The following is a 26,233-nucleotide window of genomic DNA, read 5'->3' on the forward strand; positions in this document are numbered from 1 at the left end:
ACTGGGAATAAAGGCAACAAGTCACTACAGGCAGAATAGGGATCCGCTGGGAATAAACGCAACAGCTTACTACAGGCAGAATACGGATCCGCTGGGAATAAACGCAACAGCTTACTACAGGCAGAATACGGATCCGCTGGGAATAAAGGCAACAAGTCACTACAGGCAGAATAGGGATCCGCTGGGAATAAATGCAACAGCTTACTACAGGCAGAATACGGATCCGCTGGGAATAAATGCAACAGCTTACTACAGGCAGAATACGGATACACTGGGAATAAACGCAACAGGTTACTACAGGCAGAATACGGATCCGCTGGGAATAAATGCAACAGCTTACTACAGGCAGAATACGGATACACTGGGAATAAACGCAACAGGTTACTACAGGCAGAATACAGATCCGCTGGGAATAAAGGCAACAAGTCACTACAGGCAGAATAGGGATCCGCTGGGAATAAACGCAACAGCTTACTACAGGCAGAATACGGATCCGCTGGGAATAAAGGCAACAGCTCACTACAGGCAGAATACGGATCCGCTGGGAATAAAGGCAACAGCTCACTACAGGCAGAATACAGATCCGCTGGGAATAAACGCAACAGATTACTACAGTCACAATACAGATCCGCTGGGAATAAATGCAACAGATTACTACAGGCAGAATATGGACACACTGGGAATAAAGGCAACAGGTTACTACAGGCGGAATACGGATCCGCTGGGAATAAAGGCAACACGTTACTACAGTCAGAATACGGATCCGCTGGGAATAAACGCAACAGCTTACTACAGGCGGAATACGGATCCGCTGGGAATAAACGCAACAGATTACTACAGTCAGAATACGGATCCTCTGGGAATAAAGGTAACAGATTACTACAGTCAGAATACGGATCCTCTGGGAATAAAGGTAACAGATTACTACAGGCAGAATACGGATCCTCTGGGAATAAATGCAACAGGTTACTACAGGCAGAATAGGGATCCGGTGGGAATAAACGCAACAGGTTACTACAGGCAGAATACGGATCCGCTGTGTATAAACGCAACATGTTACTACAGGCAGAATACGGATCCGCTGGGAATAAATGCAACAGCTTACTACAGGCAGAATACGGATACACTGGGAATAAACGCAACAGGTTACTACAGGCAGAATACGGATCCGCTGGGAATAAAGGCAACAAGTCACTACAGGCAGAATAGGGATCCGCTGGGAATAAACGCAACAGCTTACTACAGGCAGAATACGGATCCGCTGGGAATAAACGCAACAGCTTACTACAGGCAGAATACGGATCCGCTGGGAATAAAGGCAACAGCTCACTACAGGCAGAATACAGATCCGCTGGGAATAAACGCAACAGATTACTACAGTCACAATACAGATCCGCTGGGAATAAATGCAACAGATTACTACAGGCAGAATATGGACACACTGGGAATAAAGGCAACAGGTTACTACAGGCGGAATACGGATCCGCTGGGAATAAAGGCAACACGTTACTACAGTCAGAATACGGATCCGCTGGGAATAAACGCAACAGCTTACTACAGGCGGAATACGGATCCACTGGGAATAAACGCAACAGATTACTACAGTCAGAATACGGATCCTCTGGGAATAAAGGTAACAGATTACTACAGGCAGAATACGGATCCTCTGGGAATAAATGCAACAGATTACTACAGGCAGAATAGGGATCCGGTGGGAATAAACGCAACAGGTTACTACAGGCAGAATACGGATCCGCTGTGTATAAACGCAACAGATTACTACAGGCAAAATACGGATCCGCTGGGAATAAAAGCAACAGATTACTACAGGCAGAATACGGATCCGCTGGGAATCAAGGCAACAGATTACTACAGGCAGAATACGGATCCGCTGGGAATAAAGGCAACAGGTTACTACAGGCGGAATACGGACCCGCGATCCTGAATGCGCGCTTCCTTACATTCGAAATGCACGCCGAAGGGCATAAATGCGCGCTCCTGAATGCGCGCCGGCAGAAATGTGGGAATTGCGCATCGGCAGTGTTGGCACCCCCTAAAGGGTTAATACCGGCGGTAGCAGTGTTCGCAGTCTGACCCCCCCACCCCCAAGAGTTAATACCGGTAGCGGTGTCCACTGTCTTGGCATGCCGCCAAAACGAGAAGGCGGGAGAAGGGGGTTAGGGCGTGTTTCGCTGGAAGAGCACCCGCCCATCAGCTAATTACAGCCTCGGGCGGCGCGCAGCTACTGCGCATGCGCCAGGTGCGCGCGGCCGTGCAGCCTCGGGCGGCGCGCAGTAGCCCTAGCTACTGCGCATGCGCCATGTGCGCGCGGCCGTGCGGACGCGGGTGCCGCGCGTGCGTGTGGCGCATGCGCAGTCTTAATATATCCCTGCCCACAATGCCTAGCCGTGGGCAAGGTGCAGGCCGCCGTCGACTCCCTGGCGAGCGTGGAGATGACGCAGACGTTGCTCCTCAGCGGCTATTGGCTGTTCGCGGCAGGGAAGTGTTTTGCTGCAAGACTCACTACTTCCGGGACATGCTGCATTCCCTGCTACGCTGCGGAGCAACATGGTTCTGTATCGGCTGAAGCGGTATAGTTGGCTGGTGAGTGTATGCGGCCGCTCACTGCGCGCCCCTCGTACACAGGCGGGGGTCTCTGGTGGGCGCTCAGCCGGTGCCGTCTGACTCTGCACGTTGTGGCGTTGTTTACACTGTGCGGAGCGGACACTCCCAGTGATTCTAGTGGCGGTGATCACGTGCTGGAGTGTGGGGGGGAGCACGGTGCTGCCTGGGCTCAGGGTGAGCGCAGCGGGGTGCAGGGTCGCTGTGTGTAGCGGTCGGGTGTGCTGTGCCCGGAGGCCGCAGCCCCAGCTTGTTACAGGGAACCTGACCCCACGAGAACGCCGTGCAGTCTGCAGGCACCAAGCTATAGAGCCGGGAGGAAACATTCACTGTACATTATGGTGTCATCATATAAGCCTCTGGGGTGTTAGGACCGCCCACTGGACCGATCAGTGACTGACAGCTTTCATTGTATAAGTGTGCAGACAGAGGTCGCTGTCAGTCACTGATAGGACCGCCCCCTGGACCAAACACCCCAGACAGAGCATTCTATGATGTAGTTATCCTGAGTCTTCTCTCACAACCCCGCTCCGCGTCCCGGTGCCTGCTCAGCCCAGTGCAGTTTTTTTCCAGTCCACGATCACGTGATTTTCCATTATTCATTGAATAATGTCATCTTTTTTTTAAAAAAAAAGTGTGCCTGCTATTAAAAACATTTTTCTCATCTGACATAAATATACATGCAAGAGGAGAGAGAAACGAGGACCCCGAGCCCCATCCTCCCTCGCAATCCCCCAGTCCCTCCAGCCCTGGCCCTCCACCTCCCCTTTCTGAAAAAAAAATGGCAGGTGCAGTTCGCCTGCAGAGATCTACCAGCAACAGCAGACATTTTTCCTGTTGTATTGGTTCATTTTGATCACTGTGATAGTAATTATTGGCTTTTGATCACTGTGATAGTCTGTCATCCCCTTACTCAGATTATATTATTTTTATTTCTTTCATTCTTTCCCGTTAGTGTTGGGCTCAAGGTTTTTTCAAAAGTTTAAAAAAGATATGATGACTAGTGTTGAGCGCAAGTGGTCACTAGACCGGAGTTGGCATTGGGGTGCTTGAGCACCTGCAATACTTGGTGCATACTAGAGCACCCAATGCAAACTGGAGTAGCGACCACTTGTGCTCAAAACTAGTGATGAGCGAATATACTCGTTACTCGAGATTTTTCAAGCACGCTCAGGTATCCTCCCGAGTATTTGTTAGTGCTCGGAGATTTATTTTTCATTGCCACAGCTGAATGATTTACATCTGTTAGCCAGCATAAGTACTGTGTGGGGGTTGCTAGGGAATCCCCGCATGTACCGTATATACTCGAGTATAAGCCGACCCGAGTATAAGCCGACCCCCCCCTAATTTTGCCACAAAAAACTGGGAAATCTTAATGACTCGAGTAAAAGCCTAGGGTGGAAAATGCACAGCTACCGGTAAATGTCAAAAGTAAAAGTAGATACCAATAAAAGTAAAATTAATTAAGACATCAGTAGGTTACGTGATTTTCAATATCCATATTTAATCAGGAGCCCCATATAATGCCCCATAAAGTTTCTGATGGGCCCCATAAGATGCTCCATATTAAAATATGCCTCATATAATCCTGCATAAAGGTTAATAATGGCCCCATAAGATGCTCCATAGACACATTTGCCCAATATAATGCTGCACAAATGCTGATTATTGCCCCATAAGATGCTCCATAAAGATATTTGCCCCATATAGTGCTGCACAAACTTTGGTTATGGCCCTATAAGATGCCGCTATACAGACACTTGCCCCATATAATGCTGCACAAACATTATGGCCCCATATAGTGCTGCACAAACGTTATGGCTCCATAGATGCTCCATACAAACACTTGCCCAATATAGTGCACAATATAGTGCTGCACAAACGTTATGGCCCCATAGATGCTCCATACAAACACTTTACCCATAGAGTGCTGCACAAATCTTATGGCCCCATATAGTGCTGCACAAACATTATGGCCCCATACAGTCACTTGCCCCTTATGGTGCTGCACAAACATTATGGCCCCATACAGACACTTGCCCCTTATAGTGCTGCACAAACGTTATGGCCCCATAGATGCTCCATACAGACACTTGCCCCATTTGCTGTTGATGCGATAAAAATAAATAAATCACATATTCACCTCTCCGTCGCTCAGGCCCCCGGCACTGTCAATAGTCACCTGCTCCTTGTTCCGGCGCCGCTCCATCTTCAGCGTCTTCAGCGCTGACGTTCAGGCAGAGGGCGCGCACTAACCACGTCATCGCGCCCTCTGACCTGAGCGTCACTGCTGACGACAGAGCGGCGCCCGGAACGGGGAGCAGGTGAATATCGCGCAGCGCTACGCTCCTCCTCCCCGTTATACTCACCTGCTCCTGGCGCTGTGCAGTCCCTGCTTCCCCGACGCAGCAGCTTCATCCTGTACTGAGCGGTCACCGTTACCGCTCATCACAGTAATGAATATGCGGCTCCACCCCTATGGGAGGTGGAGCCGCATATTCATTACTGTAATGAGCGGTACCATGTGACCGCTCAGTACAGGAAGAAGCTGCCGGCGCCGGGGAAGCCAGGGGCCTGCAGGGACCACGCCAGGAGTAGCTGAGTATAATTAGACAGGCCCCGCTCCCCCTCCCCTGCCGACCCCTGGGTATGACTCAAGTATAAGCCGAGAGGGGGACTTTCAGCCCAAAAAAGTGGGCTGAGAATCTTGGCTTATACTCGAGTATATACGGTACTTATGCTGGCTAAAAGATGTAAATCATTCAGCTGCGGCAAGAAAAACTAAATCTCCGAGCACTAAAAAATACTCTGAGAAATCTCGAGTAATGAGTATATTCGCTCATCACTAGTCAAAACTAATGACGACATATTCAATATGACTTAATGTTATTAAATTCTGTGTAGAACCTTTGGTTTAAAAATCCTCACTACACCCCTGTTTAAAATACTTGAGGGGGGGGTCTAGTTTCCAAAATGGGGTCACTTTTGGTGGTTCCACGGTTTAGTCTTATCAGGGGCACTCCAAACACGACATGGTGTCTGCTCTTGATTCCAGCCATTTATGTTAAAAAAGTCAAAACAGTTCTCCTGCCCTGCCGTGCACCCAAACAGTTGTTTTACCCTACAAATGGGCTATTGGCATACTCAGGAAAAAGTGCACTAATTTTAGGGTCCATTTTCTCCTGATAACCCTTGTGAAAGTTAAAAATTTTGGGATAAAGCAAACATTTTTGTGAAAAGTAAAGTATTAATTCTTTTCCTTTCAAATTCCATTAATTGCTGTGAAGCACCTGAAGGGTTAATAAAATTTTTGAATGTGGTTTTGGATGGTGCAGTTTTTAGAATGGTGTCACTTTTTGGGTATATTCTGAAATATAGACCCCTCAAAAATGATGTGGACCCTAAAAAAAAAAAAAGTAATTTGTAAATTTTGTTGGAAAATTGAGAAATTGCTCATCAACTTTGAACCCTTTTAACTGCCTAACAACAAAAAAGTTTCAGAAATTGTGCAGCTTTAAAGGAGACGTGCTAAATGTTATTTATTAATTGTTTTTGTGGTATAACTATCAGAGTTAAGGTGATAAATGTATGCAAATCATATCAACCAAAATTTACCACTAACATAAAGTACAATATGTCCCGGAAAACATTATCAGAATCAGTGGTATCTGTTGAAGCTATTACCACATAAAGTGACAGTGGTCAGAATTGAAAAAAATTGGCTTGGTCAAGAAAGTGAAAACTAGCACTCTAATGTTGCAGCATTGGAGTGGCTCCTTTAACCCCTTTCTGACCTCGGATGGGATAGTACGTCCGAGGTCCGATCCCCTGCTTTGATGCAGGGCTCCGCGGTGAGCCCGCATCAAAGCCAGGACATGTCAGCTATTTTGAACAGCTGACATGTGCCCGTAATAGGCGCGGGCAGAATCGCGATCTGCCCGCACCTATTAACTAGTTAAATGCCGCTGTCAAACGCAGACAGCAGCATTTAACTACCGCTTCCGGCTGGGCGGCCGGAAATGACGTCATCGCCGACCCCCGTCACATGATCGGGGGTCGGCGATGCGTCTCCATTATAACCATAGAGGTCCTAGAGACCTCTATGGTTACAGATCGCCGGTAGCTGTGAGCGCCACCCTGTAGTCGGCGCTCACAGCACACCTGCAATTCTGCTACATAGCAGCGATCAGCAGATCGCTGCCATGTAGCAGAGGCGATCGAGTTGTGCCTGCTTCTAGCCTCCCATGGAGGTTATTGAAGCATGGCAAAAGTAGAAAAAAAAAAAAAAAAAGTTTAAAAAAATGTGAAAAAAATAAAAATATAAAAGTTTAAATCACCCCCCTTTCGCCCCAATCAAAATAAATCAATAAAAAAAAATCAAATCTACACATATTTGGTATCGCCGCGCTCAGAATCGCCCAATCTATCAATTAAAAAAAAGCATTAACCTGATCGCTAAACGGCATAGCGAGAAAAAAATTCGAAACGCCAGAATTACGTTTTTTAGGTCGCCGCGACATTGCATTAAAATGCAATAACAGGCGATCAAAAGAATGTATCTGCACCAAAATGCTATCATAAAAACGTCATCTCGGCACGCAAAAAATAAGCCCTCAACCGACCCCAGATCACGAAAAATGGAGATGCTACGAGTATCGGAAAATGGCACTATTTTTTTTTTTTTTTTTTTTTAAGCAAAGATTGGAATTTTTTTTCACCACTTAGATAAAAAATAACCTAGTCATGTTAGGTGTCTATGAACTCGTACTGACCTGGAGAATCATAATGTCAAGTCAGATTTAGCATTTAGTGAACCTAGCAAAAAAGCCAAACAAAAAAGTGTGGGATTGCACTTTTTTTGCAATTTCACCGCACTTGGAATTTTTTTCCCGTTTTCTAGTACACGACATGTTAAAACCAATGATGTCGTTCAAAAGTACAACTCGTCCCGCAAAAAATGTCCTCACATGGCCAAATTGACGGAAAAATAAAAAAGTTATGGTTCTGGGAAGGAGGGGAGTGAAAAAGTAAGTTCTCTGTCCCTTGCGTTGTTTGCTGTCCGTCGCAATCCGTCCTTTTGGGAAAAAAACTGATCCTGCAAATGTGCTCGCAGGATGCGTTTTTTCCCATTGCCTTGTATTAGCGACGGATCGCCACACGTGGCGTCCGTCGTGCAACGGATCCGTCGTGTTTTGGCGGACAGTCGGGATGAAAAAAACTTTCAAGTGAACTTTTTTTGTCTGTCGCGTCGGCCATTTTCAACCGTGCATGCGTGGCCAAAACTCCACCCCCTCCTCCCCAGATGCGTTGAAAAACTGCATCCGCTGCCCACGTCGGGATACAAATTTCACAACGTGCGTCACCCCGACGCATAGCGACGGACCCGTACCGACGCAAGTGTGAAAGAAGTCTTACCAGTGTTCGTCTTTTTCTGGTCTCTGGTCGGTCCTTCTGTAGGTTGTGACCTGACCTGTGAGTTCACTTGTGAGTTCATTTTCATACTGTAAGTCTATGAGAATGAAAACAAGATTCTCATAGACTTGCATTGAGAGCTTGTGACTGCTCCCTCTGACTTCCCGTCAGTCAGAATCTGGCGGTTCTGGTCCAGAACAAGGCTGAGAACAGCTGAAGATAGTGGCTGGTAAGTATTAGGGTATCGTCACACAGTGGCACTTTGGTCGCTAGGACGGCACGATCCGTGACGTTCCAGCGATATCCTTACGATCTCGCTGTGTCTGACACGCTACTGCGATCAGGGACCCCGCTGAGAATCGTACGTTGTAGCAGATCGTTTGAAACTTTATTTAGTCGCTGGATCTCCCGCTGACATCGCTGAATCGGCGTGTGTGACGCCGATTCAGCGATGTCTTCACTGGTAACCAGGGTAAACATCGGGTTACTAAGCGCAGGGCCGCTTAACACCCTATCGAGGAATCTAGTATATATACTCTGTAACATTATACTTTTCCAGAAAGGTATCCAGTCCCCTCTTAAATTTAAGTAATTAATTACTCATTACAACATCATACGGCAGAGAGTTCCATAGTCTCACTGCTCTTACAGTAAAGAACCCGCGTCTGTTATTATGCTTAAACCTTCTTTCCTCCAGACGTAGAGGATGCCCCCTTGTCCCTGTCTCAGGTCTATGATTAAAAAGATCATCAGAAAGGTCTTTGTACTGTCCCCTCATATATTTATACATTAACATAAGATCACCCCTTAGTCTTCGTTATTCCAAACTAAATAGCCCCAAGTGTAATAACCTATCTTGGTATTGCAGACCCCCCAGTCCTCTAATTACCTTGGTCGCTGTTCTCTGCACCCGCTCTAGTTCAGCTATGTCTTTCTTATACACCGGAGACCAGAACTGTGCACAGTATTCTAAATGTGGTCGAACAAGTGACTTGTATAGAGGTAAAATTATGTTCTCCTCATGAGCATCTATGCCTCTTTTAATGCATCCCATTATTTTATTTGCCTTTGTAGAAGCGGCCTGACACTGGCCACTGAATGAGTTTATCATCCACCCATACACCTAGGTCTTTTTCATTGATGGTTTTGCCCAGAGTTTGAATTAAGCACATAATTATACATCTTATTACTTCTACCCAAGTGCATGACCTTACATTTATCCCCATTAAAGCTCATTTGCCATTTATCAGCCCAAGCTTCTAGTTTAAATAAATCATCCTGTAATATAAAATTGTCCTCCTCTGTATTGATTACCCTGCAGAGTTTAGTGTCATCTGCAAATATTGAAATTCTACTCTAAATGCCTCCTACAAGGTCATTAATAAATATGTTAAAAAGAAGAGGGCCCAATACTGACCCCTGTGGTACCCCACTGCTAACCGCGACCCAGTCCAAGTGTGCTCCATTAATAACCACCCTTTGTTTCCTATCCCTGAGCCAGCTCTGAACCCACTTACACATATTTTCCCCTATCCCCATTATTCTCATTTTATGTATCAACCTTTTGTGTGGCACTGTATCAAAAGCTTTTGAAAAGTCCATATACACTACGTCCACTGGGTTCCCTTGGTCCAGTCCGGAACTTACCTCTTCATAGAAGCTGATCAGATTAGTCTGACATGAACGGTCCCTAGTAAACCCATGCTGATACTGGGTCATGAGGTTATTCCTCTTCAGATACTCCAGTATAGCATCCCTTAGAATGCCCTCCAGGATTTTACCCACAGTAGAGGTTAAGCTTACTGGCCTATAATTACCGAGTTCAGTTTTTGTCCCCTTTTTGAATATTGACACCACATTTGCTATACGCCAGTCCTGTGGTACAGACCCTGTTATTATGGAGTCTTTAAAGATTAAAAATAATGGTCTATCAATGACTGTACTTAATTCCTGCAGTACTCGGGGGTGTATCCCATCCGGGCCCGGAGATTTGTCAATTTTAGTGATTTTTTAGACGCCGCCGTACTTCCTGCTGGGTTAAGCAGGTGACATTTAATGGGGAATTTTTTTATCACTCAGGATGTCGTCCCAGTTAATTGCACCAAGATCCTCTCTCATCCGTTGGAAATTTGCCCTCCTGAAGTTTAGTGTCCTTGTAACCCCTCTATTACACATCTTTTTAAAGGATACATGAAAACTTATTATTTTGTTATCACTATTCCCCAAGTGACCCCCAACCCTTATATCTGATATGAGGTCTGGCCTGTTTGTTAATATTAGGTCTAGCAGTGCCCCCCTCCTTGTTGGGTCCTGAACCAGGTGTGAAAGGTAATTGTCTCTCATAGTTGTCAAAAACCAATTACCTTTGCTGGAACTGCAGGTTTCTGTTCCCCAATCTATTTCAGGGTAGTTGAAGTCCCCCATAATAATGACTTCTCCTTGAGTCGCAGCTTCATCTATTTGCTTTACGAGGATATTCTCCATTGCTTCCTAAAATATAACCAGTTTACGTACAGGCACAACAAAAAATGTATATCGTTTCTTGATCTGGAATTGGAGGGTGAGTGCGGTAAATCTGTTCATAGTAAAACGCATATTAACCCCTTTCTGACATTAGACGTACTATCCCGTCGAGTTGGGGTGGGCCCCTATGACCACCGACAGGATAGTACGTCATACGCGATCGGCCGGGTGTCAGTGCCGGATGTCAGCTGAAATAGGCAGCTATGTGCCAGGAGCGGTTTCTTTGTATTATATGCGATTTCTTTGTATTATATGATTATTGCTTGTGCTAATTACAGATGGTCATTTTTTTCCTCTTCTATCCTCTCTCCAACATGTAATAGAGGACATGTTTTGTTATGGCTGGAAAGTTTGCCAATTCTCATTTCAGCCACAAGATGTTTACACAGTTGTATTAGTAGATGACTTACAGTTCTAACTATGGGTGTGTTTTTCAGATATAGTCTTTGTATTCTTCACGGATCTGGGTGGTCCGTTATCGTCATCATGATGCCCGGAGAGACCCACTCAAAAACGGCTGGCATTGCTTCAGAGGCAGCAGGCTCCTGTCAGAACTGTACATCTTTGCAACAGGTATCTCCTACTTATCCAGTGCTCCTCAATATTGTTTTCTGGAAAGTTAACCGCTTTGACCCTTTACGCCCATAGCAAAGTTATTTCTCCCTTTGCCCCGTATTATTTATTTTTTTTAAATGAATGCCTGTGACTCTTACTGATTAAAATGGAACAGATATTATTTAAATTTGCAGCTCTGAATTAAGAGATATTCCTATTTTAGTAGTTAGTGGTATATTGTATTGTACATACCATTTTCTGTCCTTCATGTATGTAAAATTGCCATCAACTTCTCGTACTAATCCCAAGAAGAGTGCGCACTTCGATACTCTGAGACAACACCCCTGAAGATTTATCCACAATCAGTAATGATTAATTTACACTGAACAACTTAACAACGATAGCGATCCGTGACGTTGCAGCGTCCTGGATAGCGATATCGTTGTGTTTGACGCGCAGCAGCGTTCAGGATCCTGCTGTGACATCGTTGGGGGGATGGGATGGGGGCAGTGAATCTGGAATCACTGCGTTGAGAAACACGTGATGGTGTCTCCGCGGTGTTGGATGTTTTGGTCTCCCCGAGGCCAATCATCTGTGCCTTTATAGCCTTTTTACTAGGCACTGCTCCTAATAGCCAGATTCCTACCCACACTGATGAGGGGCAAAAACCCCGAAGCAGCTGTCGGTGGATGGATACCATGCTTGGCATAGGTGGCTTTCCTTCATAGGATGCTGCCCTTCCCGTGGTTGTTCCTTCCCGGGGAAAGGCCTGGCTATTCACTGCTTGCGTCGAGAAACACGTGATGGTGTCTCCGCAGCTTCTTTACATGCATCTGCATATTTCCCATAAGGGATGGGGGCAGTGTTCTGGAATCACTGCGTTGAGAAACACGTGATGGTGTCTCCGCGGTGTTGGATGTTTTGGTCTCCCCGAGGCCAATCATCTATGCCTTTATAACTTAACAACGATAACGATAGCGATCCGTGACGTTGCAGCGTCCTGGATAGCGATATCGTTGTGTTTGACGCGCAGCAGCGTTCAGGATCCTGCTGTGACATCGTTGGTCGGAGCTAGAAGGCCAGCACTTTATTTCGTCACTGGATCACTCGCTGACATCGCTGAATCGGCGTGTGTGACGCCGATTCAGCGATGTCTTCACTGGTAACCAGGGTAAACATCGGGTTACTAAGCGCAGGGCCGCGCTTAGTAACCCGATGTTTACCCTGGTTACCAGTGTAAATGTTAAAAAAACAAACACTACATACTTACATTCCGGTGTCTGTCGCGTCCCCCGGCTTTCTGCTTCCCTGCACTGTGTCAGCGCCGGCTGGCCATAAAGCAGAGCACAGCGGTGACATCACTGCTCTGCTTTATGGCCGGTGCTTACACAGTGCAGGGAAGCAGAACGCCGGGGGACGCGACAGACACCGGAATGCAAGTATGTAGTGTTTTTGTTTTTTTTTTTTAACATTTACACTGGTAACCAGTGTAAACATCGGGTTACTAAGCACGGCCCTGCGCTTAGTAACCAGATGTTTACCCTGGTTACCCGGGGACTTCGGCATCGTTGGTCGCTGGAGAGCTGTCTGTGTGACAGCTCTCCAGCGACCACACAACGACGAAACAGCGACGCTGCAGCGATCGACGTCGTTGTCTATATCGCTGCAGCGTCACTAAATGTGACAGTACCTTTAGCCTCATCCTTGTCTGCACGGCTCCTTAGCCTCATCCTTGTCTGCACGGCTCCTTATCCCCATCCTTGTCTGCGTGGCTCCTTATTTCCATCCTTGTCTGTGTAGCTCCTTATTCTCGTCCTTGTATGTATGACCCCCATTAGAAAAGCATATTTAAAAAAACAAAAAACATCCTGCTTACCTTCCCTACGCGCCCTCACAGCAGCTCGTTCCGGTGCCAGCAGCTCCTTCCACCGAGTGACCACCTGTCCCCGCTCATTAATGAATATTCACCTCTCTCCATGCCTATGGGAGTGGAGAGAGGTGAATATTCATTACCTTAATGAGCGGGCACCCGTGATAGCCTGGAAGCTGCTTTGAAGCCAGTGACTGCTGCTGTCACAGGCTCCTGAGGAAGCCCACGCAAAACGTGCGTTGGGGCTGCGTGGTCTGACCAGTTGCAAGGACATATTTGGGTGAGACTCCCCTTTTTTTGTACTAGACTTGGACTGTTTATCTTTTGGGTGTATATATGGGGTTATAGCTATGTTGGCAATAGGTTTTTAATTCACTCTATTTATACCCATTGTGCTACATTAATTTTCTAATTTTCTAGTACTGATACATTGTTGCAATATATATACCTACACAATATTATTGCATTATGGGGATCTTATAAGGACTCTGAATTATAAATGTGGATCTGTTATATTATATCTGACATACCATTTACAAGGGGGACTATGATAACTTTATTACAGTAATACAAAAATCTGGAAGTGCTCCATATGTAAATCTGTGCATCTAGTTTCAATACCAGATTGTGCACTTCTCTCCTGGGGAGGTTATGCATAGCAGGCACAACATTGGAGAGGGCTTGAGAGTCCACTGCTGGTTCCTTGGTGTATACTGGTGGTACTGGAATGAATATTTGAGAATCAGAAGGCTATGTATCTGAGGAAGGAGTTAGATCAACTCTGAAGCACGTACTACAATTAAAAAAAAAAAAAAAATCATTTACCCGACTTTGGACATCATACATCCACTGGTAGCGTCTGGAATATCCCACAAGTTTTTTTTTTTTGGGGGGGGGGGGTGGGGATTCTCGAACTTTGTCACAGTGGAACTTGAAAAGGACGTTCTGTTGAGAATATACTGTGTGGCATATAGATTTAATCAGTTTTTGTAAGAGGCTGCGCTTTCCTGCTTTTTAGAATGTTACCATTTGCTTTTAGTGTTCATTTGTAATTTTGCAAAATTCTGTTGAAACTTCACAACAGTAAATCCACTTGTTATAGATGGTAGTAGTGCCTTTGGCATTTTATCACAATGATTGCACATCTGTTATTTTCATCTACTTTACCGGTTCTAATTACAGAGTCTGAATGAATATGTTGCAGCTTTGATTGGACTGAAGCAGAAAATCATAGACTCTGAGTAAGCACATCAACTGCATTTTTCTAACCAGAATAAATATGTATTTTCTTAGTTACACTTGTCTAATATCCTTTTGTTGGCTTAAAATGCCAGTAAATTATTGTGCCAACTGTGAACACATTGGCCCACATTTAGGGAGACTGCTTGTTTTTTTACTCCAGTCTAGTACAGGAGATAATTCCAGCTATTTGTTCCAAATTTCATAAAATCATATTAACTAATTTGTCTCATTTTACCTGACAGCCTGGGAATAAATGCAAGTTAGGCTTGGTTCACACACTAGCATTTACAATTTAATCTGATGATCTGATTTTTTACTTTACAAAAAAAGGACTGCAAAAATGGATAAAAACTGATTAAAGCTTTAATGCAAACAGATTTAAAGGGAACCTGTCACCCTGTGACAAAGGACACAAAAAATCAAAGGACGCAAAATACACTATTGTAATGCACAGCTCAGGCCCTATTTAACGGTATTTTTATCTCATACTGAAAAAACGGGGTGACAGGTTCCCTTTAAATGTATCTATGCAGTAGAACTCACAGATTACAGAATTAATTTCATGAGCATAAAAGTGCTGTAAGATAAACTCATATGTTATGTATATAAATATAAAATTTCCACCACTTATTGACTTTAGTGAGGTCTTGAAATTCCATTTTTTTTGCCTATAAAACAAAGGAGAAAACTAAATCTAATTCTAGTGTGAAGCCAGCTTTAGACTACGTTCCCAAAATGGGTTTATGGTGAGTTTTTGGCGCTGCATAAAAAAATAAAAAAGCATCTTAAAGTTTGAGAAAAGTGAATGGGATTTTTAAAAATCTCATGTCCACTGTGATGGGTTTTTTTGTTTGTTATTCAGCATAAACTGATCTGCAGTGTGTGTTTGAAGTTCATACAATGCCAACTTCTCTTGTGGGTATGTTGAGCTTTATGTCCAGATTTTGTCCCTAGAATTAAATTAGATCCGCAGGTAAAAACGCAATTGCATTTTAATTGTTTCTGTAGAGGTGAAGCACTAAAAGCACGTGTAATCCGCAATAACGTTGTGTCAAAACCAAATACCAGGAAAAATCACAAACAAAGCAAATTAAAGAAGTTGTCTACTACTTGGACAACTTCTTCTCTTAGCCCTTCTCGCTTGGCCCTGATAAAATAATAAAGCTTATACTCCCCTCCCGTTCTGGCGCCGTTCCCGCGGTGTCAGCATTCGGGGTCCTTGAGCTCCCGTGCTGTTGCTGTGACACATGACACCGGCTCGCAATAAGCGCTGGCATCACTGTCCCCACCTCCTTTCGAGTTGAGCAGGAAGGGAAAGCCTGAGATCAGCTGCAACCCGGACTTATTCATGTTCGATTTGTCTAAAGGCGAGGACAGTGACGCCAGCACTGATTGGGCGTCAGAATCACAACACTGCACGAGAGCCCCAGGGAGAGCGAGTGCCGACACCGCGAGAACGGCTTCTTTAAAAACGCACTGAAAAAATGTAATGGGTGCCGAAAATCTGCAACATCAAATACTCCTCATGGGAATGTAGCCCTAGTGATGTTAAATATGGCACCTTTTTAACAGCAGAAACATGGGTCAATACAGGTCTATAGTCCATGAAAAACGCATCTTGTGCATTGCTGATCATTCTACTCATCAAATTTATAATCCTGATGGAAACACAGTAGCTAACAAGCACAGCGTTAAAGGTATCTGAGGAAATTTAGGTCTCGGTGGAATGAGATTGTTGTATTTTTGCTGTCAATAATAACTTTTTTTTCTGTTTTCCAGCCAGCTAGTGGCCGAATACCAGCAGAAGTGTGATGATATCCTTTCTTAAGATATCTATTTGTTGTACCTAAAGTTGTTGATTATAGAAAAGTCTTACATAATTGTGCTACATGTATATTGTAAACTACTTTCAGGGATGTCCAATATATGTACTTTTGAAAAAAATATTCATCAATGTAAGGGCTCAGGCAGACGTCTGTGTAACTCTATCCGAGCATGGTCTAAACAGGCCTCAATACAAATGCACAAGCAGGGTGCAGCGGACCCAAACAAAATAGCAAATGCACAGGTGCAATACCTAATGAAACAGCCAGCCTTCAATAAGGGTTTGGCCTTGTGGTACACCAATGCACTAAGATAAAATACTCTGTATGTGGCGTGTTCACACAAGGAATACAAAGCAACGGAAAAAATCAGGGAGATTTTTTCCGTTGCACCAATCCTGTCATTAGTCTCTGCCCCAAAAACCTTCCATCTCTCCTATGGACCTCGCCCTGGTTTCTCTAGATAAGTTTTTTTGTATATACGTTTTTTTCTATATACGTTTTTCCAATTATGTTTTTCTATACATATATTTTTTCATATGTGTTGGTATACTTGTCCTTCTCGGTCCTTTATTGGGACCCTCCCAATTGGGACAGTTTCTCTTACAGATGTTTTTGGTCTCTTTCTGCCCCCCGATGTACGTGTCTTCCACCCTCTTTTTTGGAAATTAGCTAGCATGTGCCCATGGGTATGATCCTCCCTTCTGAGAGAAGGTTATGGTAGGATCAATGATATTGAGAAGTGGCCCGTTATGATAAACAAGTTGGCATGCAGTAACTGGCATGCTTAGTACCTGGGGAGGGATAATTTATACTTCTTACTTTTTTGTGACGCTGCAGAGGCGTCTTTATACAGCCTGATGCAGCGCTATCCCGGGACTCCGAACGCTAATAAGTAGCAGGATCGCCTGGACCTGAGGTTACGGTCGGGCGTTGCGCTGCTATAGCAACCGGACAGGTGCGCTCTACCGGAAGTTCGGCGCACAGCGCTAGTAGACGCTAGAGTACCTGTTTCTTGTTATGGGTAGTGCGCTGCCATAGCAACGGACCTGCGCGCGTCGCCGGAAGTGACGCGTGCGGTCCAAGATCTGCGCTCCAATGGGGCGCATAGGAAATGACGCGATATAGCCCAGTCCAAGACAGCACAGGGCGGGCTATTTAAATGATATGAACGCCGCCATACAATGATGACGAACATACCCCTAGGTTGAAGGGTCCCCCACGGAGGTGGAGGGACTATACATCGGTTTCCCCTGATGAGTTTACCACAAACGAAACGCGTAGGGAAAGAAATGTGTTTGGTTCACTGGGGTTAATTGATATTCCGGACAGCGTGGATGGGTACATTTGCGGTCAAAACTGTGGACCCCCCCTCCCAGATGCTGCGGATATGAGTGGCCTCACCGTTAAGAAGTCCAGAGGTGAGATCGTTCCAATTTTTTTCACACTGTGCATGTCTCTAGAAGAGTTAGAGACAGGACATATGCGTTCTTATTGCATTCCCAGAACATTGATGGGAATGCATTATAGGCAGTGCGAATATATTACTTATACACACTATATGCTCCCCTGGTAGGAGTGGTTCTCCCTTTTTTTTCCCTGTACAGACCGACACTGAAGCGTCGATGTGGATGGTCTCAGGGATCTGGTGAATTGTTAATTCCCCCTAGATTTGGGAATTTGTTTTGTGAGTCCTTTATGTCTACTTTTATGTGGTTTTATACCATTTTTAGTATTACTTATTAAAAGTTAATTTTTATATATTAGTCACACCCTGCTTTGTTATACTTTTGGATATGTGAAAACACTGCCAGGTCACAAGATGTACCCAAAAAGAACTCTGTTAAGAGTGTATGACATGGTTAGAAGTCCATAGCTGCTGTAACTACCTACTTGTATCCAGCTGCAAGAGAGAAGAGTGTGTAAATTCGGGAGCATTACTGACTAATAGACGAATTATACAGCACACCATGACTGAGCATGGAGGGGGAACTTATCAGGACTGCCATTCCCGACACCAGATTTGATCATTATCCTGCTGGAGTTAGAGGCTCTAAATTCATTGAGAGGTGGCCGCATTTGATGAGAATCTAGTGCATCTATACCCTGTCTGTGCACCATAATCTGAAGTGTACTAGCTGGATTACATTACTGCCGTACTTCCCGTCACTTTCTGGCATACTCTACAGTGAATTAAACAGGGCGTGTGGCCAACTGGCTCCGGATATGTGCACTAGAATCTAACGTCAGAACGTTTATCATTTTAAGTAGATAACTGTTAGGCCAGCGCAGAAACAACAGAAATAAAAACCTTTATTCACCAGTTTCCTGATGTAAAAGAAATGGTGACTGTCCCCTGTAGAGTTCTAAGTCTAGCCATGTTCCTGACAGTCACTTGACATCCACTGACCATGTCCAATAAAAAAAACCTCACAAAAGTGGAACCGCATGTTTCTCTTTGGATATGCAAAATATTTTTGCCTGGCTTATTGATTTGGTGCCATGCTATTTTTAAATGTCTATATTAGCGCTATCTTTAACTATAATATACATCTTCAATATGCTGAAAGGTAATTAACTTTATTTACTTGCGAAAGATGTGGAATCTATACTGTATACTTCATGAATAAAAACAGATTTTTCTTTGCCTTGTTGACTACTTCAATAATAATAAAACTGTACTTGTTACTTTCTTTTGAGGTTAACGGGCCGAATTCATCAAGGCTTTAACGTCACCAAAAATGGCATAAAAGCTTTTGAAAAGTCGGAATTTTACCAGTTCCAGCTTTAATTTTTCCTGCCCCATGTACTATGGCTCCTTGAACATTTACTCATTATTTGTTTATCATTATTAAAAGGGTTGACCAGTAAAACTATGTCATCACCTATCCATAGATTAGGCGATAAGTTATTGATCGATGGGTTACTGACCACTGGAACACCTACCGATTGGCAAGGTGGGGCATTTTTGTCCCCCTTAGAAAGAAGATGCAGTGTGCATGATTGACCTCAGCTCCATACAGTCCCTATGTGGCCACCAAGCGATGCAATTGACTTTTTCCTGATGTGCCATAGAGAATACATTATGCAGCGGTCTCTCATGCACTGTCGTCCCATTCTAGCAGAGCTAAAAGTGCCCAGTTCTTCCAATCAATCCCCACTGATAAATTAGTTATGGGCTATCCCATTGATAGGTGATAAGATAACTTATTTTCACTGGATAGCCTCACTGATGCCAGAAGTACTAAAAACAATTGTTTTATCTGCCATTTAGTTTCTAACATTGCATCATGTGTAATTTCAAACTAAAAGCTGACTATTGTGATGCTGAGGTTGGAGTATTTATTTAATCAATAAATGCATGTATTGCTTCACTTTCTGTGTCTTGGTTTACTGCCACAATTTCCTTTTCAATTTGCCAAATGTACCTAATTGTAAGCTTATATGATATTACAGGGAGAATGGAACCCTTAGATGTCAACTGGAACAAATGTTGCAGAAAGTATCTCCTCAGGAAAACCACGAAGAACAACTAATATCTTTGAAAGCTGAACTGGAAGAGAAGACAGTATGTAATGTTTTACAATCATTCTCTCTATTTAACTTTTTTTTTTTAAAGGTTTTTGACTTATATATTTGTCATGAACGCTTGTCACTTTGTGCTCCTTGACTGATATACACATCATGCTGATGGCACAACTTGTGTACTGACACTTATCAACTGCAAGAGCGTGAACGATATACACAGCTGAGCTCCTACTGTAACTGTCACCCATCCTAGCAGTCTAAGGGTACCGTCACACTATACCATTTCGATCGCTACGACGGTACGATTCGTGACGTTCCAGCGATATCGTTACGATATCGCTGTGTCTGACACGCAGCAGAGATCAGGGATCCTGCTGAGTATCGTACGTCGTAGCAGATCGTTTAGAACTTTCTTTCATCGCTGGATCTCCCGCTGTCATCGCTAGATCGGTGTGTGTGACACCGATCTAGCGATGCGATCCAGCGATGCGTTCGCTTGTAACCAGGGTAAACATCGGGTAACTAAGCGCAGGACCGCGCTTAGTAACCCGATGTTTACCCTGGTTACAAGCGTAAAACTAAAAAAAAACAAACAGCACATACTTACATTCTGGTGTCCGTCAGGTCCCTTGCCGTCTGCTTCCCGCACTGTGACTGCCGGCCGTAAAGTGAAAGCAGAGCACAGCGGCTGTGCTTTCACTTTCACTTTAAGGCCGGCAGTCACAGTGCGGGAAGCAGACGGCAAGGGACCTGACGGACACCAGAATGTAAGTATGTGCTGTTTGTTTTTTTTTTTTAGTTTTATGCTTGTAACCAGGGTAAACATCGGGTTACTAAGCGCGGTCCTGCGCTTAGTTACCCGATGTTTACCCTGGTTACCCAGGGACCTCGGCATCGTTGGTCGCTGGAGAGCTGTCTGTGTGACAGCTCCCCAGCGACCACACTACGATTTACCTACGATCACGGCCAGGTCATATCGCTGGTCGTGATCGTAGGTAAATCGTATAGTGTGACGGTACCCTAACCCTTTCATATGTTGTCAGCTTCACGTGAGGAGAAAGCACTCCCTCTGTCAGCCCATCCGCACCCCTGCAGTGATATCTTGGTGTGCTGATCTACTGGTCTGGCAACCAGAGGCTTGCTAAAGGCCTTAAGGTACCGTCACACTGAACAACTTTACAACGAGAACGACAGCGATCCGTGATGTTGCAGCGTCCTGGATAGCGATCTCGTTGTGTTTGACACGCAGCAGCGATCTGGATCCCGTTGTGCCATCGCTGGTCGGAGCTAGAAGTCCAGAACTTTATTTGGTCGTCAGGTCGGCGTGTATCGTCATGTTTGACAGCAAAAGCAACGATGCCAGCAATGTTTTACATGGAGCTAGCAACCAGCTACAACGATAAGTGAGTCGCCGTTACGTCACTGGATCGCTCCTGCATCGTTCTGGAGCTGCAGTGTTTGACGTCTCTACAGTGACCTAAACAGCAACGCTGCAGCGATCGGCTCGTTGTCCATATCGCTGCAGCGTCGCTGAGTGTGACGCTACCTTTAGGCTGTGGTGTATAGCAAACCTGATTCTGGGCCTGATAAGTTACCTGCCCTTCAATTACTGGTGGAATACACAGCACTTTTAGGGTATGTGCACTAATCAGAATTTCTTGCAGAAACTTTCCTTACAAAAACCGGACATTTCTGCAAGAAATCTGCATGCGTTTTTACCGCTTTTTTTGACGCGTTTTTGGTGCGTTTTTTGTGCATTTTTTCCCGCGATGCGTTTTTTTCACGGAAAAAAAACGCATCAATGTGCACAAAACATGCAGAATGCATTCTAAATGATAAGATGCATAATGTATGCATTTTTAACGAGTTTTTATAGCGTTTTTACCACGAAAAAACCTGAACGTGTGCACATAGCTTTAAAGTAGTATTGTATATTACTAAAGTGATCATAAGGTCACATGTTCAAGTCCCCTGAAACTAATATTGAAAAAATATCCCAAAAAATGTACGTTAAGAAAAAAAGAAGAATACCCTGGAATTTTCCAGTAATAAATGGTTTAATCTTGGGACAAAATAAATGTAGCTTAAGAACATCACATTTTGTATTAGTGGCAGTCCGCTAACGGAATCCGTTACACAGCGCCATGAACGCAATGTAACGGGTCCGTTAGCGCTGCCATTGACGGCAATGCAACTAACGCATCGCTAATGTATGCCATTTTTGGCATGCATTAGCGATGTACCGTTAGTTTAGGACGGACCTCGAACGCTGCTTGCAGCGTTTTTGGGGTCCATTCTCGCTAGCGCAGATCGGGCATCTGCGCTAGCGGGATCGCTAAACGCAATCCCTTTTGGAACATTGCGTTAGCGCAGTCCGTTAGTGCAATCCGTTTAGCACATACGCTAACGCAATGTGAACCTAGCCTTACCCTGTCTGTAAGGACATGTACTATAATATTTAAACCTCAACGCCGTCCTCAAAAAAATAAAAGAAAAAAACACCTGAATTGCCGTTAGTTATCCCACCTTTAACCCCTTAACAACGTTGGGCACAATAGTACGTCCACATCAGACTCCCTCCCTTTGATGTGGGCTCCGGCGGTGAGCCACCATCTTTCCCAGCACATCAGCTGTTTTGAACAGCGGACATGTGCCCGAAGCAGCCGCAGGTGGAATTGCGATCCACCTGCGGCTATTATCCTGTTAAATGCCACTGTCAAACACTGACAGCGGCATTTAATATGCACTTCAATTGGCGTGGTGTTCCCGAATTCTATCTCTATATTCTACTTCCATCCATTTCGGTGCAATCTATAGTCAGTCAATAACATTAGTAGCTATGGGCAACTTTTATTTCATATCACCCCACCACAAATTATGTTGGCTATATAAAGGAAGCAGCAAGGTTTTTTAATTATATAATAAAGGCTAAAGTTTAATGGCCTGTTAGTGAGGAGCTGATATCTAGTGGGGTTATTGCTCTTTTAGGCATTACTTACATATTTTAGGTTTTTTTTCTTGTGCAAAAGTAGTGAAATGTAAAAAAATTAAAAATGTCACACTTATGTTATTGATAGGAAAATAAAACTAGATCATTATCCTGCATGGTGCACACCATAAGAAAGATATACAAAAAAAGCACCAGAAATGCCCCCTTAGTTTTTTTTTTTTTTTTTCTCATCCAGACTTTCAAATAATGAAAGTGATTAAAAAGTTAATTCTACTCAAAAATGTTACTAGTAAAAACTACAGCTGGTCCTGCAAAAAACAAGGTTAATCTCAGAATATGGACGACTTCACAAAAAATTAGATATATACAAAAACAATTATGTAGTTTTGTGTTTATTACTTTTATACGATAAATATCTCTCAAATAGATGTTTTCTCTATTATATATTATTTTGTTTTTTAGAGACTAGTAAACATAAACCATATATCATTATCATCTCTACCTAGCTGAATATAAAATGGTGTTTAAATAAAAAAAAAAATTCTAAAGCCTTTTGCTCAACCTTTGTATAGGGTATGAAGTTGTGTGCCACTCCTAAAGAAGTCAAATCCCAAGCTGTTGTCAGAGAGAGAATCCTATTTTTATGTATGATTCCTGTAGGTTCGTTAATGCAGTTTTTCAGATACCTGAATTGCAAGCAAAGATCAGCGTTTTCTATTCCGTTGTTTCATATGTGCACGTTGACAAAATTGTTCATATTGTAATTTCTTTGATCGCAGTCTAGTCTCAAGATCTACCAGCAAACTGAAATGGAATACATCAAAGTCAAGGAAGAGTGTGAGAAGATTGATGTTGCGTATGTATATCTCACTGTTTAGTGTGTCAACACAGTAATGTAGGCCAAGAAGGAGTCTCATCCAACGCTAACATTCTATGATTCCAAGAATGATGGTTAGAACAGTGTAATGCATGGCATGTAAAAATAGATCTTCTCTTCCCCAGGAAAAGTAAATGACTACACTGGCCCTTGCATGTAGAGATGAAAAAGATAAAGTTTTGTGTTGTTTATTAGCATCAATGGAAAGGACTGAAGGGCTCAGAAAGTAGTAGTGCTCCACAGTAGAGAAATATTCCCGTACCAGAGACTATCCTGTTGCCATAAAGGGCATGGAGATGATTACTACTTAAAGGCTAGGTTAAAGATGTCTGTGTTTTGCCATATGCTTTCATAAGTAAAGCTGACCCAATACAAGTAATTTTTGTATGCCAAGAATAATCTGTTGCCTTTTAATTTAACTATGTGAACTTTCTTTAGGAAAAAGAACCTGGAAGCAAAGTTAAAGAAAATGGAAGGTAAAGTAACCTTTTTTAATAATTTGTAAAATGTAAAGGGGTCTGTAAATCGTAAAAAAAAAAAAGCCTTCGGTATTTTAATTGTTTTTTCATATCTGATAATTTGCAATAATTTGTATAATCTACTATATAATTGTCTAAGGGGTACTTCCGTCTGTCCTGGAAATCCAGCGTAGCTGATTGGTCTCGCCAGCTGCCTGTCCTGGGTGCTGTGACCAATCAGCGACGGGCACAGTCCGATTAGTCCCTCCCTACTTCCGTCCAGTCAGTGCCTGGCGCCCACTCCATACTCCCCTCCAGTCAGCGCTCACACAGGGTTAATGGTTGCGTTACATCACGTTATGCTGCGGGTAACGCTCTCCGTTAACGCTGCTATTAACCCTGTGTGCCCGCAACTTTTTACTATTGATGCTGCATGTGCAGCATCAATAGTAAAAAGATCTAATGTTAAAAATAGTAAAAAAACAAAAAACCTGCTATTCTCACCTTTTTTCGTCCACCAAGGCGCGAGCGGCTGCCGCCAGCTTCCGTTCCCAGAGATGCATTGCGAAATTACCCAGAAGACTTAAAGGTCTCGCGAGACCGCTAAGTCATCTAGGTAATTTCGCAATGCATCCTGGGAACGGAAGATGGCGGCAGCCGCGTGCGCATCGGCACAGCTTCGCTGAGTATAGAACTATATTTTTATTTTAATTTTTTTTTTTTTTAACAGGGATATGGTGCCCACACGGCTATATACTACGTGGCCAGTGTTATATACTAGTGGCTGCTATATACTACGTGGGCTGTGTTATATACTACGTGGGCTGTGTTATATACTACGTGGGCTGTGTTATATACTACGTGGGCTGTGTTATATACTACGTGGGCTGTTATATACTACGTGGGCTGTGTTATATACTACGTGGGCTGTGTTATATACTACGTGGGCTGTGTTACAGTCATGGCCAAAAGTATTGACACCCCTGCAATTCTGTCAGATAATACTCAGTTTCTTCCTGAAAATGATTGCAAACACAAATTCTTTGGTATTATCTTCATTTAATTTGTCTTAAATGAAAAAGCACAAAAGAGAATGAAGCAAAAAGCAAGACATTGATCACTTCACACAAAACTCCAAAAATGGGCCAGACAAAAGTATTGGCACCCTCAGCCTAATACTTGGTTGCACAACCTTTAGCCAAAATAACTGCGACCAACCGCTTCCGGTAACGATCAATGAGTTTCTTACAATGCTCTGCTGGAATTTTAGACCATTCTTCTTTGGCAAACTGCTCCAGGTCCCTGATATTTGAAGGTTGCCTTCTCCAAACTGCCATTTTTAGATCTCTCCACAGGTGTTCTATGGGATTCAGGTCTGGACTCATTGCTGGCCACCTTAGAAGTCTCCAGTGCTTTCTCTTAATCCATTTTCTAGTGCTTTTTGAAGTGTGTTTGGGTCATTGTCCTGCTGGAAGACCCATGACCTCTGAGGGAGACCCAGCTTTCTCACACTGGACCCTACATTATGCTGCAAAATTTGTTGGTAGTCTTCAGACTTCATAATGCCATGCACACGGTCAAGCAGTCCAGTGCCAGAAGCAGCAAAGCAAACCCAAAACATCAGGGAACCTCTGCCATGTTTGACTGTAGGGACCGTGTTCTTTTTTTTTGAATGCCTCTTTTTTTTTCCTGTAAACTCTATGTTGATGCCTTTGCCCAAAAAGCTCTACTTTTGTCTCATCTGACCAGAGAACATTCTTCCAAAACGTTTTAGGCTTTTTCACAAAAGTTTTGGCAAACTCCAGCCTGGCTTTTTTTTATGTCTCGGGGTAAGAAGTGGGGTCTTCCTGGGTCACCTACCATACAGTCCCTTTTCATTCAGATGCCGACGGATAGTACGGGTTGACACTGTTGTATCCTCGGACTGCAGGGCAGCTTTAACTTGTTTGGATGTTAGTCGAGGTTCTTTATCCAACATCCGAACAATCTTGCGTTGAAATCTCTTGTCAATTTTTCTTTTCCGTCCACATCTAGGGAGGTTAGCCACAGTGCCATGGGCTTTAAACTTCTTGATGACACTGCGCACGGTAGACACAGGAACATTCAGGTCTTTGGAGATGGACCTGTAGCCTTGAGGTTGCTCATGTTTCCTCACAATTTGGTTTCTCAAGTCCTCAGACAGTTCTTTGGTCTTCTTTCTTTTCTCCATGCTCAATGTGGTACACACAAGGACACAGGACGAGGTTGAGTCAACTTTAATCCATGTCAACTGGCTGCAAGTGTGATTTAGTTATTGCCAACACCTGTTAGGTGCCACAGGTAAGTTACAGGTGCTGTTAATTACACAAATTAGAGAAGCATCACATGATTTTT

The 26,233-nt window shown here is 43.8% G+C and overlaps 1 protein-coding gene across 2 annotated transcripts in view; it reads left to right on the forward strand.

Annotated features, from left to right (window-relative positions):
* Window positions 1-2,516: 2,516 nt before the first annotated feature.
* The window catches only part of ICE1 (interactor of little elongation complex ELL subunit 1), a 132,068-nt gene continuing 108,351 nt past the window's right edge, over window positions 2,517-26,233 (forward strand). Inside the window, exons 1-8 of one of the 2 annotated variants that reach the window (XM_069730515.1) lie at window positions 2,517-2,604; window positions 10,995-11,130; window positions 14,165-14,223; window positions 16,004-16,038; window positions 18,599-18,617; window positions 19,504-19,615; window positions 23,305-23,381; window positions 23,841-23,878. In XM_069730515.1, coding sequence (XP_069586616.1) covers window positions 11,044-11,130; window positions 14,165-14,223; window positions 16,004-16,038; window positions 18,599-18,617; window positions 19,504-19,615; window positions 23,305-23,381; window positions 23,841-23,878 — 427 coding nt within the window. In that variant the 5' untranslated portion in view covers window positions 2,517-2,604; window positions 10,995-11,043. The remainder of the gene's footprint in view (window positions 2,605-10,994; window positions 11,131-14,164; window positions 14,224-16,003; window positions 16,039-18,598; window positions 18,618-19,503; window positions 19,616-23,304; window positions 23,382-23,840; window positions 23,879-26,233) is intronic. The other variant, XM_069730516.1, reaches the window with a different exon arrangement.

The sequence above is a fragment of the Ranitomeya imitator genome, chromosome 6 (assembly GCF_032444005.1).
Source record: "Ranitomeya imitator isolate aRanImi1 chromosome 6, aRanImi1.pri, whole genome shotgun sequence".
Classification (NCBI taxonomy): Eukaryota; Metazoa; Chordata; class Amphibia; order Anura; family Dendrobatidae; genus Ranitomeya; species Ranitomeya imitator.